The 15,157-nt window shown below is 55.3% G+C and overlaps 1 protein-coding gene across 1 annotated transcript in view; it reads left to right on the top strand.

The window, feature by feature from the left end:
* Nucleotides 1-2,246: 2,246 nt before the first annotated feature.
* ACSF3 (acyl-CoA synthetase family member 3) overlaps nucleotides 2,247-15,157 on the top strand; it is a 112,554-nt gene continuing 99,643 nt past the window's right edge. The window contains 5 exon segments of the mRNA XM_019505384.1: nucleotides 2,247-2,557; nucleotides 2,559-2,604; nucleotides 2,607-2,716; nucleotides 4,682-5,416; nucleotides 6,694-6,849. Of these exon segments, the coding sequence (XP_019360929.1) occupies nucleotides 2,495-2,557; nucleotides 2,559-2,604; nucleotides 2,607-2,716; nucleotides 4,682-5,416; nucleotides 6,694-6,849 (1,110 nt within the window). The 5' untranslated portion in view covers nucleotides 2,247-2,494.

The raw sequence follows: 15,157 nt of genomic DNA, 5'->3' as shown, positions 1-15,157 counted from the left end.
GCTCCAAGCACCAGGTTGGAGCAGGGCAGGAGCAGCTCTGGAGAAGTCCCTGCCTCCTGGTCAGCTGGGCGCAGTGGTGAGCAGGGAAGAGAAGGAATGGGAGAAGAGGGGCTGTGCCAATGCTACTGCTAGGACCAGAGCTGGAGGTCTTGCCCCCTGCTTGGGGTCAGACCAACACCCTATTTGGGGCCAAGAAAGGATTTTGCACCATGGTCACATTGATACGGACTGGGGTGGGGGTTGCCTTCCTCGGCAGCGGGGGCACGGCTCTACGTGGGATCTCCTGAGTGTGCAGTAACAGCCTTTTACAGAAGCAGGGCATTGGCTGCCACTGTTTGCCGGGTGGCAGGTTTGGGTGTGATGTCTCGTGTTGTGTCGGGGCTGATGGTTGTTTCACCACGGGGTTCCACGATGGTTTCTTTGGGTTGGTTTGCATGACCTCTGGCAGGGGCTGGGCTAGCTGTGACCCCTGGAGCTCCCTTCCAGCCCCGCGTCTGTGTACGAGCTCTCTCTTTCTCTAGGATCTAGGATTTTGGAAAGGAGGGTGCAGATGTTGAGATGCATCATCCCATATGAAACAACACCTCTTTTTCCCCAGTTAAAAAGAAACTCGAAGCTTGACTCATATGTGAGGGGGCTACGGCTGAGTGATTCAGTTTCAGATGGAAGCAAAAACCATACAGAAATCCATTGTAAAGAGGGTTGGGAAGCAGGAGCTGCGGGGACAGGCATTGCAGAATGAAGGCTAGCTTGATGGGTGGAGCATCAAGACCATGAAAAAGAAGAGGGTTGTTGACACCTGCTGAATGAAGAGTTTGGAGGGGATCAGGTAGATGATAATGAGCCATGGACTCCAACAGCACTGCCTGACTAGAGATGCTGCTGGTAGTGGCTAATGATGCTGCCCTAGCTGCTGCTTATGCCTATGCTTTATTTAGTCTGTGGCCCCGGCTACACGTTACATGTATGGCACAATTGAGTGATGAATCGTGTCATACTTTTAGAACAGCTGCCCGTGCAAAGTATCGATCTCTTACTTAACAGGCGAATCACGCAATAAATGTAGACTGGCCACGCATGAGAAGTAATTATCACGCCGTAAAAATGTCTGTTTGGGTCTCAAAAGAGCCAGCCGACTACTGAGTTAGTACTTGGAAATGCATAACAGCTTTATAGACAGACAAGGTTCTTTGGGTAAATCCGATCTCTTTTATTAGACCAGCTCAAGTAGTTGGAAATAGTTGAGTTGGTCTAATAAAAGAGATCGGATTTACCCAAAGAATCTTGTCTGTCTATGTCCTTAGAGACCAACATGGCCCACCCCTAACAACTTTATAGCTGGTTTCTATCCAGCTTTCATTTGAACGTGTGTGGTGCAAATCTGCCCTGCCGTCCGCCCTTGTCGGGGGCCGGTGCAGGCTTGTTTCCCAGCAGAGCTCTCCTGGCTGGCCTGGTTGACGGTATCGGGAGGTTTGCATGGCTTCGAGTTGCACAGCCTGGTCTCTTTATTGCTTCTTCAGGAAGAGGAGGCTTGCTGTGCTGCATAGCGTACAGGTGCAAGAAGGCGGCGGAGACGGTCCATAACACGGTGGCGCCTGTAGGGCAGGCAGAGGTAGCCAGGAGATGATCTGCCCATTATTTTAATGTCATTCTGACCCAGCCAGTGTCTTCACCCCCAAAAGCTGCAAGGCAGCATCGCTTGAAACAAGTGGCAGGTTTCCACTTCCAATCCCTGCTGCTTTCCAGGCAGGATTAGTACCACCCCCCCTTGCCTTTGTCTTCCTGCTGCTGTGGTGTGAGCGATACGGGGCTATTAGTGTCTTGTAAAACGGAGCGACGTTGATGGGTCTGTCTCACCTGTCACTGCTGTGCGTTGTCGCACGGCTCGCTCGGCATTTGGAGATCGCTTTCTGTTTTTAGCTCACAAGTGGAGAGAAGTGAGGGCGAATCCTGTGCCCCCACCCTTGCAAAACATCGGTTTGATTGAGCGCAACATGGGGGCCGGGGTTCAGGGGCTGGACGGGAGGCTCTTAACTCCTTACATCCCTTCATTGGTCCTATACCCCTTTTTCTCCTCCAGACAGAAGTGATTTGGTTCTGTTTCCTTCCCCCCCCCCCATGTCTGTATTTGTAGGATTTGAATTCTGCAGTAGCCCATCATTACCGTGCCCAGCTCAGCTCTCCAGCGAGAATTGTGCCATGGTGGTAACAGGGTAGGATCGTTCTTTAAAGACCCGAATCCCTGGCTGCAGCGCCAAGATTTGAGCCCGGACAGCTGCCTGCCGGTCACAAAATGGATTTGGGTGACTTGCTGAACGCCCCCCCCGCCCCCCGAACAACCGGTGGTGTCCAGGGAGCTGCCCCTCTTTGTGGCCCAGCACTTCCATAATGCAGCGCCGGTTCTCCAGAGCCCATAAATGCACTGGACCAGTTAAAGCGGCTCTTGCTTCTTGTTCCATTAAGTCTGGACTGGCGCTGTGGTGAAAAGAGGATAATGCGATTCCTGGAAGCCGCCGTTCCAAAGTGCCGGCTAACACCTGGCTCTCTGAGCCGTGCAGGGAAAGCCAGGCGTGCTGCATGTACTTAACCGTACCGGCCTGGAACATTGCGCCTTCCGCGTGACACGGGAAGACGCAGTCGCTGCCCATTAACACCTCTGTTAACATCTCTCCACGCTCACTGCCAGTCTGGCCTTAAGGCCGCTCGCTCGACAGAGGTGATTTTGCGTTTGCTAACAATCGGCAGTGTCTGTCTTTTCTTTTTTTCTCTCTCTTTCCAGCCTGCGAAGGGAAATGCAAGCAGTGGAAAGATGTCACGCTCACTGTCATCACCTGCGGGGTGGGGGGGGGTTCTTTCCATCGGGGTGGCTCGTGTGTGTACGTGCAGTTTCCAAGTTAAACTTCTTGGTTTAAGAAGCAACCGCCCCAGATGTTTCCGCGCTGAATTGGAGGCTTCTTTGCAGAAACAGAAATTGGAGGGCGGCACGCAAAAATAAAACGTGCTGGCAGGGTTTGTAATCGAGACGTCGGAAGGGGTGCGGGCAAAGCGGGCGGAAAGAGGGGGACAAGGCAGGCAGCCCAACCCAGCCGAAAACTAGACCTGTTTATGGCAAGGGGCATAACCCCTGGTGCTAAGCAGGGTTTACAGCTGAGCATTTGGCTCTTCTGCAAGCAGCCTTTCCAGCTGCTGCTTGCTTTCTGCTCTTTCACCCTCCAGGAGGCTAAGCTGGGTTGGACTTCACCTGCCGCAGTAACAGATTTTTTTATTTTTTTTTTAAGAAGTTGTGCAAAAGCAGGCAGGTTGAAGGCCCGCCGAGTGTGCTGTCCCACTGTCTTCTGGGGAAGGGAAGCACCAGTGCGTTTTGGGCGTTGGCGTGTCTGAGGTCACCCTCGGGATACTCCACTTGCTGAGTTAATCTTTAATATTTCAGTCCGTAATAGCACCACTCTGCAGGGTCGGAAAGTCCTTTCCCTCCTGTCCTGCTGCAGCCTGTTCCCTGTTTTTCCTTCTCTCTGCTCCTGGCTTGATTCTTTGAGTGGATCAGTGCATGAGATTCAATAAAGCAGCATCTTTCCTTTGTTTTAGGCCAAGGGTGTGGGAGATTTTCTGTCTCGCAGCCCTCACACACGGCCACTCCAGCTCTTCTCTCTAGCTGCTCCCTTTCTTCCTCCCCAATATCCCACTGCCTCCCTGTGTCTGAAGTCAAGGGACGGTTTAATTATCCCTAAGCACGCCGTGTCTATTTTGCATACAAACACGTTGCTTTCATTATCTTCCACCTGTCGCATTGAGGAATTGCAAGCGGCGGCTCTTACGGTAGCAAATGTGTTGCTTTAAAAAAACCCCAAAACACAAGGCCTCAAGCAGCTGATTAGTAACGTGTAAAATTCCTCGTGCTTGTTTCCATGGCCAAGAAACCACAGGTGCCTTTTCCTGGACCTCCTCTCGTGGCTTAATGGACAGTGATGCCTTCGTGGGGCCTTAGCAGAAGCATCCGGGTGCATTGCTCTCATGCCAGCCCCCACCTTCCTGGATAGCCTTGCACAGGGGAGACCATCATCTCATCCCAGTTCCCTGGGGACAGGTTTTCCACCTTGGACTGGTTAACAGGGCTCTTGCACATGGTTCAGGGGAAGCTAGGACTTCCCTCCCTGGGTCAAGGGAAACTGCCCTAGTGTGGTCAGGAGGCGATTGAGAGCCTGCTGGCACATTGCCTGGCTCTCGCCAGTGCTGTTAGTTATTCACTTTTGTGCATGTCAGTGGTGTTCAGTGGCCTGGTAAGAAATCCCCCAAGTCAACCGTTGCATGTGCGTGGGCTGCGAAAACCAGCCCGTGGTGGCTGCTTAATGACGTTGTAATGGTTTCTAATGAAGTCGTGTCACATAGGCAAGACCCCGGGCCTGGGATCTCTTCCCAGCTCTGCCGCACCTGGCTGGGTGGTCTCTGGCTGCACGCGGTGCTCTACCTCATGCTGATTATCTCCAGTAGGTCCTGGCCTGTTGTTAGCTCGGGTAGTATAAGTAAGATCATGATCTCGAGCCTCTCTGGGGAGGGGATGCTGTGCTAGCATTGGAGCAGGGTTGGGAAGGGGTAGCCAGTGCATGGAGGCAAGGCCTTTTCCTTGGTGGGAGCATTTTGTAGCTCTGCATAGGCACTGACTCGGGTGATTTCTCTTCTGCAGAGTGGCAGGTGGACCACACAACCACGCAGAATGGCAGGGGCCTTGCTGCTCCCCCATGCCAGCTGGCTGGGTCGGTGCCTTGCCCGGGATACCCACAGTTGGCGCCGGGTGCTCCACGGACTGTGGAGCCGGGCATCCTGTGGGAGAGGTCTGCGCCCGATGAGCTCAGTCGGCATCGGCAGGGTCGCGCCCGTCTTCACCAGAGCTCTGGCTTTCGGCGAGAAAGTGGCCATCATTGACCAGCATGGCGAGCACACCTATAGGGACCTCTACGTGCAGAGCCTCTGCCTGTCCCAGCAGATCTGCAAGGTGCTGGGATGTCGCGGCACAGACCTGAAGGAAGAGCGGGTCTCATTCCTGTGCCCCAATGATGCCTCCTACGTGGTTGCCCAGTGGGCTTCCTGGATGAGTGGCGCCATCGCCGTGCCCCTCTTTCGGAAGCACCCGGTGTCGGAGTTGGAGTATGTCCTGGAGGACTCGCAGAGTGCGCTGCTCATGGCTGCGGAGGAGTACGTGGGGAAGGTCGTGCCCAGCACGGAGAGGCTGGGAATACCGCTCCTGCCCCTCCCGCCCTCCGGTAGCTGGGCCACGGCCAGCCAGGCGGCTGTGGAGGAGCTCCCGCTAGCAAGTCCCAGTCCGGAGTGGAAAGACAGAGGAGCCATGATCATCTACACCAGTGGGACCACGGGCCGCCCAAAAGGCGTCCTCAGCACCCACCAGAACATACAGGCTGTGGTGAGTGCCACTCTCCACCCCAGCTGGGCAACAAGCATCGTGGTTTTCAAAGCAGCTGGTGGGTTTAGTATCTGTGAGAGGCCTTCCAGGGGCCTGGTTTTCAAGCTGTACAAAGAGGCACTGGGTCTCTCATTGGGCTCCTTGAAAGCTCAGCCCCATCCCAGAGCCATGCAGCAGGTGCCCTAGGATGAAAGCCCTGCTTCACATCAGCCGTTGCACTCTGTAGCAGGCTGGGTGGAGGGTCTTGTGGGTGGCTTCCCAAAGATCATCGGGATCCCCACAAAGGGTTCCTCTGCCCCCCGGCTCGCCTTTCTGTGGGATGAGTGAAAACATCTAACCCCTCGCTGAAGCTGAACGCGATGCAGCCCACGCTTCTGTCAAGCCTGTGCATTATTTAGCTATCTATCCCCAAGGCAAAAAAATCCATTAGCTCTCTGAGCCAAAAAGGATGAGAAGGCTGAAGGAGCCTGCTCTCCACCTTGGCAGCTTGGGATTGCTGCCTGCAACTGATCAAATCACCCCATTAAGACGAGGGAAACGCACTGCACTTTCACGATGAGGTGTAGGGCCCAAATGGTTCTAGCTGGCTGCATGCTCTGGGAATGAGAGAGCTGTGAGGACCTGGCTAGATGGACCCAGGGCTCTACTATCACGGGGGGGGGGGGGAAATTTGGGGTCCCAACTGCTCTGATCTGGTGAAAGGCAGGCTAAACGATGGCAGCAGAGCACTGCTGGATACGCTCCCCGCCTGAAGCCTGCTCTGCTCAGACAGGCAGTGGAGGCCTGGGAGTGATGGGACGCGATGCCACGGCACAGATGCCTTTGGTTCGTAGGCAGGCTGGAAGTGACTCCTCTGTAAAGCCAGCCCCGTGTGCCTGCTGCTCCAGAATAGCTGGTGTCTTCGAAATAAAGCCCAGTGGAAGCTTGGGATGCCTGCTCCGTCCCCAGCGTGGGGTTTACTTTGCTTCTCCATTTATGGCGCATTGATTTCCTGTCCCTCGTCACTATTCCTTATGGATCTGAAAGAGCCAGCGCAGGGCAGCTTCCTTCTGTCAGCAGCATAATCAATGCTGTCAGCAGAGGGGCTGAGAGATCAGTGGTGACTGTGCCAGCGCCGGTGTTTGTTGGAGACACTCACGTTCCAGGCCCAGACACCGACCCGGGTACATTACTCATGGCAGAGCCAGGGGCTGAGCAGTGGTCCCTGGTTCTGCAGAACGCTGTCATGAGAGCTCTGTCTGTTGGGTCAAGTTCACACCAGATTTATTTCCCTGCAGGTCACCGGGCTGGTCAGCAAATGGGAGTGGACGAAGGACGATGTTATCCTGCACGTGCTACCTTTGCACCACGTGCACGGGGTGATCAACAAGCTTCTGTGCCCACTGTGGGTGGGAGCGACGTGCATCATGCTGCCCGAGTTCAGCGCACAGACGGTAGGCCTGGGGGACTGCCTGTGAGATCTAGCCCCATGAGTTCGAATCGGGGCAAGCTTGGAGAGGGTCCTCGTGCAGTTGCAGCCAGTTTTGCTCCTGGCAGCGCGTCTGCAGCTTAAAAACACGTGGAGTGGAAGGTGAGGTGTGGGGCAGAGCAAGTTCTCCTGGAGGTTTGAGCTTGTTTAGGACGTGGCTTATGATCCATAATATCACTGTGCCCCTGAGTGAAGCCAAGGGACTTGTGCTACCCAGTGAGAGCTACACTCCTCCACTCACTAAGACCACGCGCACACACGGGGAATAACTGTGCTCATTTTCTGGCTATAGATGAAAACATTTATCACCCAGCACACCATCAGGACATTACCTTGAGCCCCCTGGTTGCTGCCCTGTATTGCCATATTCAGGAGAGCCTTTCCTGTACCATCTTCTGTGTATTAAGTGCACTCGTACTCATGGCTTGGCCTCGTGGAGCATTTATCCTGGTGTGACTTATGCTGGCTTTATACGCCACCGTCACACCACAGTTGGGAGCAGACAGGAGAGCAGCGTATGGCAGCAGGGTGGACTGGTTCATGCCTGCAGATATAACCATGTTGTGTGTCTGCACTCTGTGCCTGGTGTTGTTGCATGTGGTATAGTGCTGCCTCGGTGTCCGGGGCTGCAGGTGAAACTAATCCTAACACTCAGTTTTAGACCAATGCTGCTCTTCATCTTTGAGATGCTAATGAATTTATCGGGACTAGAAGTGGTGATTTGTAGTCCCCCCGTTCTGGGTCCTCGATGCCTGGGAGTTGGCAAGCTCAGAGGTTTCAGGATCTCTCAGAGAAAGTGACAGTGGGCAAACCGCCTTTTTAAGCAGGGGACATTGGTAGGATGCTTTCCCCCTCCGCTGCAGGAAGCTCTGAGCCCAGTGCCTGCTTCTGCCTTGTACCACAGTAATGCCAGCATGCGGCAGTCATAAAGGAAGCAAAGTATCTGTGGAAGGGCAGCATGGCTTTGGAGTGGCGCACGACCCCCTTTGGCTTGGCCTGGGGCTGCCTGGTTAGAAAGCCCCTGACATAGCCCTGAAGAGGTGGAGGAGATCACTCATGCCCACACTTTCATTCATCTACTGTGGTGACGGGCTTTGGAGAAAGTCCCATGGCAAACAAAGAGATGGGCTCAGTTCTTGCCAGTCCCTGCAGGTTTCTGAGTGACTTGTCCACATGTGACTGGCTTGGAGACAGTTTTGGTCGGCGCCTCTTCCCTGGACGTTGCCCCAACCAGGTGAAAAGGCAGTCGTGTGATCAGCATGCCTGGACACACGATGTGGAACCAACTGGCGCTGACAAAGAGCAGACAGAAGAGCCAGATGCCTACTCCAGAGTAATTTGACCCATCCACTGTGGAATTACCCCATAAATCCATACCAGTGGATGTTAGACCAGCATAGAGGCCATGTGCCCACTTAATAGTAGCTGTTTACACAGCGCAGGTAGGCCCGACTGTAGCAAGCTGGGTGGAGAGGAGGAGAGAGAAGACAGGATGCCTGAACATTTGGCTCCGCGGTGCCCATCCTTCCCAGCGCCTCTGGGCTGGCTGCAGGTGCCAGGGCTTTTAGAAGAGCCAAGGAGAAGGCTTTCTACCAGCTGAGCTAAAAGCAGGATGGAAATTGCATCGCGTCTGTAAAACTGCAAAATCCTGGAAGGCTTTCCACTGTAATCCCAGGCTCCGTGTCTGGTTGCTCACTTCCCGCTCCTGCCAGCTCTTTCCTAGCTGTGATGGCCTGAGAGTCAGGCCAAGCTGCCTGGAAAAAACATAACCCCACCCAGAGTAATGGCTCCATCTGCCCCTCCCTGTCTCATTGATGCAGCATGTGCTATGGGGATGTGACAAGAGGCTCCTAGAACCGTGAAGAAGCAGGGCTGGAAGGCACCTCCCTACCCAAACCGCCCCATAGAGATCCATAATCTAATCTCTTAGTAAAACTGCCGTCAACCCTGACATCACACCTGAACCTTCCACAGGTAAAGCAAGGGGACCGCGGCGGCCGACATCCCGCTGCTGCAAAAGGTTGTTAACATATATGCAAGAGATCCCAGGCATGGAAGAAGTAAAGCAGTCCAGACAGCAGCTCAGGAACCCTCTGCCCTTTGGCCTTCTGCCAGCTCTGTGCATGGGTCAGTGGAGGCTTTCTACCTCTGATGTGCCAGAGGCTTAAGGCCAAATGTTGCCTTGCTCAGAGGAGCCTCTGCCTTCCTGATGGAGCGACTGAGACGGGAGCTTCGCTCTCGGTTCCCGATGAACGCGGTCTCTTTCTTGGCTGGAAGCATCGCCACGCGGTGAAGAATTGGTCCTTCTGGCGCTGAAAGCTGCTTTGTGGGAATGTAAATCTGTAACCAGGAGTCTTGCAATCCTGTAGCCCCCACCCCCTCCCACGTCGCACTGAAAATGTGCCGTGCTGTCTTGGTGTCTCTATGCGGGGTGTGATAGCCATGAGCTGATGCGGGACATGGCTGCGTTTGGTAGCAGGGTGGTTCTTGCTGCCCCGGGGAGCTCCGTGTGTCCCCGTTCACCGTGTCGAGAGCCTTCCTCAGAAAAAACCCTCCACCAGAGCCTCTTCCCCTCCTCACCCCTGGACCAGCCAGAGGAACTGCTGCTGAAGGGGCTGAGCCTGTTGGCCTACACAGCCCCAAGGAGCCAGACATTGGGAGCTGAACCCAGGTGGGGCACGGCCCCAAGAGACTGCTGCGACTGGCTGGCCTGGCTATTTAAAATTTAAATGCAGAGTGTGTGCATGCAAAGTGTTTCAAAGGAGCTCAGCTCTGGTATTACTCTCCTGGATCTTTGAAGTCATCCCTTCCTCCCCTGCTTGGGTGCTAGCCTTCATCCCGCTCGCCTCCGGGTAACGTGCGGGCTCCTGCTGCTCACTTGCAGCACTTGATCTCTTCCAAGCACTCCACCGACTTGTCACAGAAAGCCAGGCCTTGGGGCCTATTGCCTGGGGAGTGCACAGAGGCGTGGGTGGGACGAAGAATATGCTCCTCATCTCGGAGCAAAGCCAGCCCCCAGCCCCGCGCGCCTTCCTTCCTCTCCTCGCCACCCCCCGGTGGCACGTGGTGATTGATTGTCCCTTCTCTCCGTGTGTTTTTTCTGCGCCACTCTCCCGACATCTGCAAATCAATGAGCTGACGTTGAAGGATGGGGTCTGCCGGGGCAGGGGAGGGGGAGGGCAGACCCGGGCCCTGATCAAAGCGCGCGGCAGGAGTTGACAACGAAGGGCACACGAGGACAGCACTGGGGGACGTGCCCCAAGTCGGCGCTGCCCCGGGCGCTCTCAGCTGCCTCTCAGCTTTGAAGGACGTCAGTCGTCTTCCCGGGCTTATGTTATTTTATTTTTTTAAATGTATTTATTCCCTTTGCTTTTCTGAGGGGCTCCTCGGGGAGCGGGGAGCGGTTTGATCGACACTACAAAAGAAGCACACGAGGGTAAATAAGGCTTTCTTGTGGAGTTTCATGCCAGCTGCCTTTCGGTTCCAGTCTATTTTCACCAGCTGTTTCCAGCACGCCCTTTGCTACTGAAATCAGCTTTCAGGGAAGCAGTGGAGTGGCTGCCAGTGGAGAATTTTGCACGAGGAGTTTTGCTGCCACCCCCACCCCCCCGCCTCCCCTCCATCGCACCTTGAGAAAGCAGTCCGTGACGGTGTGATACAACGGGACCCGGACGGCAGCGCAAACACTTGACGCGCCGATCACAACAAGTCCCAGAACCTGCCGCAGACACATTTCGCCGTGAGTGATACTGGCAGGGGTTCAAGGGAAACCGCAGCCGCCTGCCCGATGTGTGTTTGGGTTTTAATCGCTCACACTTCATTATACAAAATAAATACTTGATCGTTACGGTGTTTATTAACTCGCCTCGTTTGCGGCCTGCCCTGATTGGCGCAGATGCGAGTCTGGTTTCGCTGGCGCCAGCAGCATCCTCTCTTTGGAGGGGGTTCGGGTCCCCGCGACCCAAGCCTGGCTTGTATCCCTAAGGGGATGGTGTCTGGCCATGGGAGCTGCCCACGAAGGCACAACCCCAACGCCCCCTCCAACCTTAGCAGCATCTAGTGTCTGGGGCAGCACGCAAGCTGCCGCAGAGGCCACGAGGCTCATTAAAGCATGGAGAGCCACCCCAGGCATGAAAGTTTCTGCATAAAATCGGCTTCTCGTCACGAAGCGAGGGCATCCGTTACTTTGCGCTCGCTACTGTACATGTTATAATTTACTTTATAGCACCATCTGGTAGGGATGTCTTGCTTAAGCTTTTTGTAGGCTCCTTTTATTGGAAGTTATTAAAGAATATCGCTGCATCTATTAATCATTTATTAATAAACGGGTTATAAATGGGCCCTTCGTTCCCCGCATCACCGTCTGCTCCTCGTATGTGGCGAGTTAAGTGCCTTCGGTGTGTGCATCTCTGGGAATGCACATGGATGGCAGCTCAGGCTGCTCTCCGTTCCCCCGGAGCCCGTGGGGCTGGGTGTGTCATAGAAGCAGCCATCTCTGCATGCGGGCAGTGTTTTTCATTGCTCTGGAGGGACCCTTCTTCTTTCCAAAGCTGCAGGGAGCCACGAGGGAGCTGGGCCTGGCTTTGGGAGAGCCAACAGGAGCGAGTGCCGTGAGCTCGAAAGCGTCCCTCTCTCCATCAGTTGCACAGATCCGATGCTGCTTCCGTTTCGCATCATGGCAGCGTTGACAGCCATGAGCAGCAAAACTCTCTCTTTATCCCCACGAAGAAAACGGTACAGAGAGTGGTAGCACCAGCTTCCTTGCACCTCTGTAGCCCTGCTTCTCGGGGGTAAGGGTTGCACGCATGAGTCCTAGGCACGGACAGGGGTGCCCTGAGCTCAGCGCTGTCCAGATGCAGAACAAAAAGTGGTCCCTGCTGCCGGGAGCTTGGTCTGTCAGCCGTGAGCCACGGGGACTGCCTTGGGGTGCGGAAATGAGTGCTGAGTGCACGTTGGTCCAGCCAGCAATGAGGGAATCATCGTCTTCTGAGTACGTGCAAGGGAGAGTGGGTTGTCTTTGCCCCGTGTTGCTCTTGCTCCGGTTTGAGCAGCCTGTGGGGAAAGGATCCAACATCCGGTGGTTTCTCTCCTGTGGCCCGCGTGATCCGCAAAGGGTCAGTCAGCGGCTCGCAGACCTCAGCAAAAATGAGCTATTGCAATATGGGGGGAATAATGCATGGGCAATGCTTCACAGAGATATCAGCGGTGTCTGCCCTCACCCTGTCTGCATCATTGGGTTGGGGGCATGAGGTACCCGTGCTGGCCAGATATCACCAGCACTATTGCAGGCCTGCGTCTAGCTGTAAATTCACCCCATAGCCAAGCCCAAGGTGGCAAGTGGGATTAAGGAAGCGGCGTTTTGCTGTGGAAGAGCACAGCTAGCATGAGCCCAGCATGTCTGCACCTTGGAGCAATGGCATGGGAGGGTTTGGCTGTTATTACCCACGGGGCTGACGATGCTAGCAGGCCCACGCTAACTTAATCTAGCCAGCTGGGGTGACGAGGGCAGGGAAGACACAGCAGCGTGGCCTTTGGCACGTGTTAGCAACCGTAGTACGTAGCCAGCCTCCCTGAAAAACACATGCTCTGGTTACTAACGCACGCCCGAGCTCCCGCTGTTACCTCTGCGAGTTGGGTTAAGCTAGCACAGGTCAGTTAGCCCGTGCTGCTAGGACACCTTTGCCATAGCCATGCCCGGAGGTGCATTGGCAGGCAAGCATGCAGGGCTGCAGCTGCCTGTGCCAGGCCGAATCACATTTGTGAGCATGGACAAGCCTCTGATTTTGTGACAGAAGCAAACCTCACTCAGGAACGTGCGAGTGCCAAAGAGTCGCTCCCAATTAGTTTGCTGCAGCGAGCTTGCTGGGGAAGCATATTCCCCTCCCTTGTCAGCTGGAGAAAGGCAGTTGTCTTTTCACCGATGAATCGGTGGCTTCAGAGAGGCGATTTTATTTTGGGCTCGGGGAGAAGCTGGGGTGGGAGGAGCAGGTTGCCGGCGGATGGATTCTGTTTGATCGCATCTCGCAGCCCCGGCGCGAAGAAGATCCCTCTTTCCTTCCCTTCTCCCCAGCTCCGGCGTCTGCCCTCAGCATCTGTTCCCCGGTAATGCCTTTTGATGTGCGTGGGGGGAAATAAAACATGGAACCAGAGCCTGTCGTATTTACTTACGCTCCAAGGTCCCCGGGCACGCGCCTGCTCCTTTCAGCATGCCTGCAGCAGAGCCAGGGCTTAAAAGCTTCAAACTGGAATGGAGAGGGGCCGTCAAGCTGCAGTGATGAATAAGTGATTAAAACCAGAGTCGTGCAGAGCACAAGCAGTTTGGGGTTATAACAAACATGAGCCAGAGCCACCGAGGGCCCAGGCGCCCTTTGAAGAGAGGAATGTTTCCCTTTCAACATACTGCTGCGAGCGCCCGGGTTTGAACTAGCCGTCGGAGGTGCAGCCGCTAGGAGAGAAGCTGCCGTCTCTGGTTCCCGCTCGGGAAGGAGCTGTCGCTGACAGGCCGGGGGGCGTGCATGTGCGTGCCCCCCGCCGTGCTCCTTTGGGGGTCCCCACACGACATCGAGCCAACACGGAGATGCCTCCAGGCAGAGAGAGCGGCTCTCGGCCGTCTGAGCGAGCGCCGGTGGCTTTCCGGAGCCTGCAAGCGCACCCGCGTCCTCCTTGCGGGCGGCACGACGGGCACTTTAGCGATCGATATGGCAAACATGGACCCCGTCTCCGAGATCAGAAAGGAGGCGCAGGACCAATTTAATCTTGCATTAGCGAGATGGTTCCCCATGAAGAGGTTTATTCTCAAATTCAATAACGGCGGAGCACGATACTGTCATTTGAGACTGGTTTAGAGACGAGGAGCAAGGGCTGGCTGCTATCTGGTGTTGCTTTTGAGTGGGAAGCCCGTGCTGGCATTCGTCTTCTCTCGGCTCCGAGGCATTTTCATGTCTTGTTTTCTTTTTTCCTTCTACACATATTTTTAAAGCCCTTCCCCTGAGGAGCGTAACACGGGCTTCAAGTGCAAGGTGGGAGGGGGGGCCCAGTGCCTTTTCTAGGCTGCTGCTTTCTCCTGGGGTTGCTGTTGCAGTCTGGGTCCCCCTGCCCCGATGGGTTTGCACCTGTGCATTTACCTCTTCCTTTCCAGTGCCGTCCCTGAGCTTGGGGTGGAGAGAGAAGAGGCCCCGTCTCCCTGTGTTAGATGCATCCTGCTATCTTAAGAATAATAACATGGGTCTGTGTGTGTGCAAATTGTTCTGACTTGTTTTGAGGCAGTGAAGTGAGAGAGATAGAGAAGGGGGGAAGAGCTCAGCAGAGGAGAAAGCAATGCAGGAGCTGCCAAGCACAGGATGGGGGGTGAGGGGCAGGGCAGCGCCAGCGTCCCAGGTGACGGCGTGAAGGAGAAGCGCTCGTTCGCCCTCGATCACTGCACGCTTTCTCTCCCACCGCCGCACGGCACAGCTGAGCGTGCGGGAGGGGCAGCTTGCCGTGTCAGGAGCTGTTAGGGAATGCATTTGTCAGCGGCAGGGCACGAAGAAACCCCCAGGAGGGAAGGCAGGAGCATGCTGGCAGCACCGAGCAGGCCATGGGTGCTTCGCTATGCCGGGAGTGGTTGTGTCTGCAGGCCGAGGGGTGCTTAGCCGTGGCGGAGAGGGCACAGTGGTAGGGGAGGCTGGCCAGGGTAAACCCTTATGCTACCTACCCATCACTGCTGAATGCTCCCAGGTGTGTGGTCCAGCCAGTCCCAGCACCCTTGCTGTCACTCAGTCCCCGTTCCCCTCCACCAGGCCAGCCTCTGAAGGTTGGCACCGTTTGCATTGCACTGACACCATTGCATTGCATTGGTGCTGCTTTCCCAGGAGAAATGTGCCTCAAGGGAGCTCCAGGCCTGGCTTCTGCTGGGATCAGCCTTCCCTGGCCAGGCCCTCTGCCCCCAGGGAATTGCAGCTGCATTTCAAAGCGGTGGCAGGTCCGGAGGCCCTGGAGGAGCCCTGTGCCCCTGGGCTGTCAGCAGAGGGTAATTCCCAGAGAGGGGTCAGGTCTCATTTAAAATTCCAGCAATCCCCCCGTTACACACCAGTACAGGAGTTTTTCCTCCAGCCTCTGGTTCAGGCATCTGCGTTGTAGTGGTCAGTAGGCTGTTTCCTCTCGTGAAGGGGACCTGTGGGCACTGAAAAGCTGGTGGCTTTGCAGGGCTTGCCCAGGACTGCATCTGCTCAAGGAGACCATCCGCCACACCCAAGTCACAAGCATGTTGTTTCTGGGTGTCATCCCACATGGGC

This window comes from Gavialis gangeticus, unplaced genomic scaffold (assembly GCF_001723915.1).
Source record: "Gavialis gangeticus isolate Ggan-Ray unplaced genomic scaffold, GavGan_comp1, whole genome shotgun sequence".
NCBI lineage: Eukaryota > Metazoa > Chordata > Crocodylia > Gavialidae > Gavialis > Gavialis gangeticus.
This window is presented reverse-complemented; position numbering and strand designations above follow the sequence as displayed.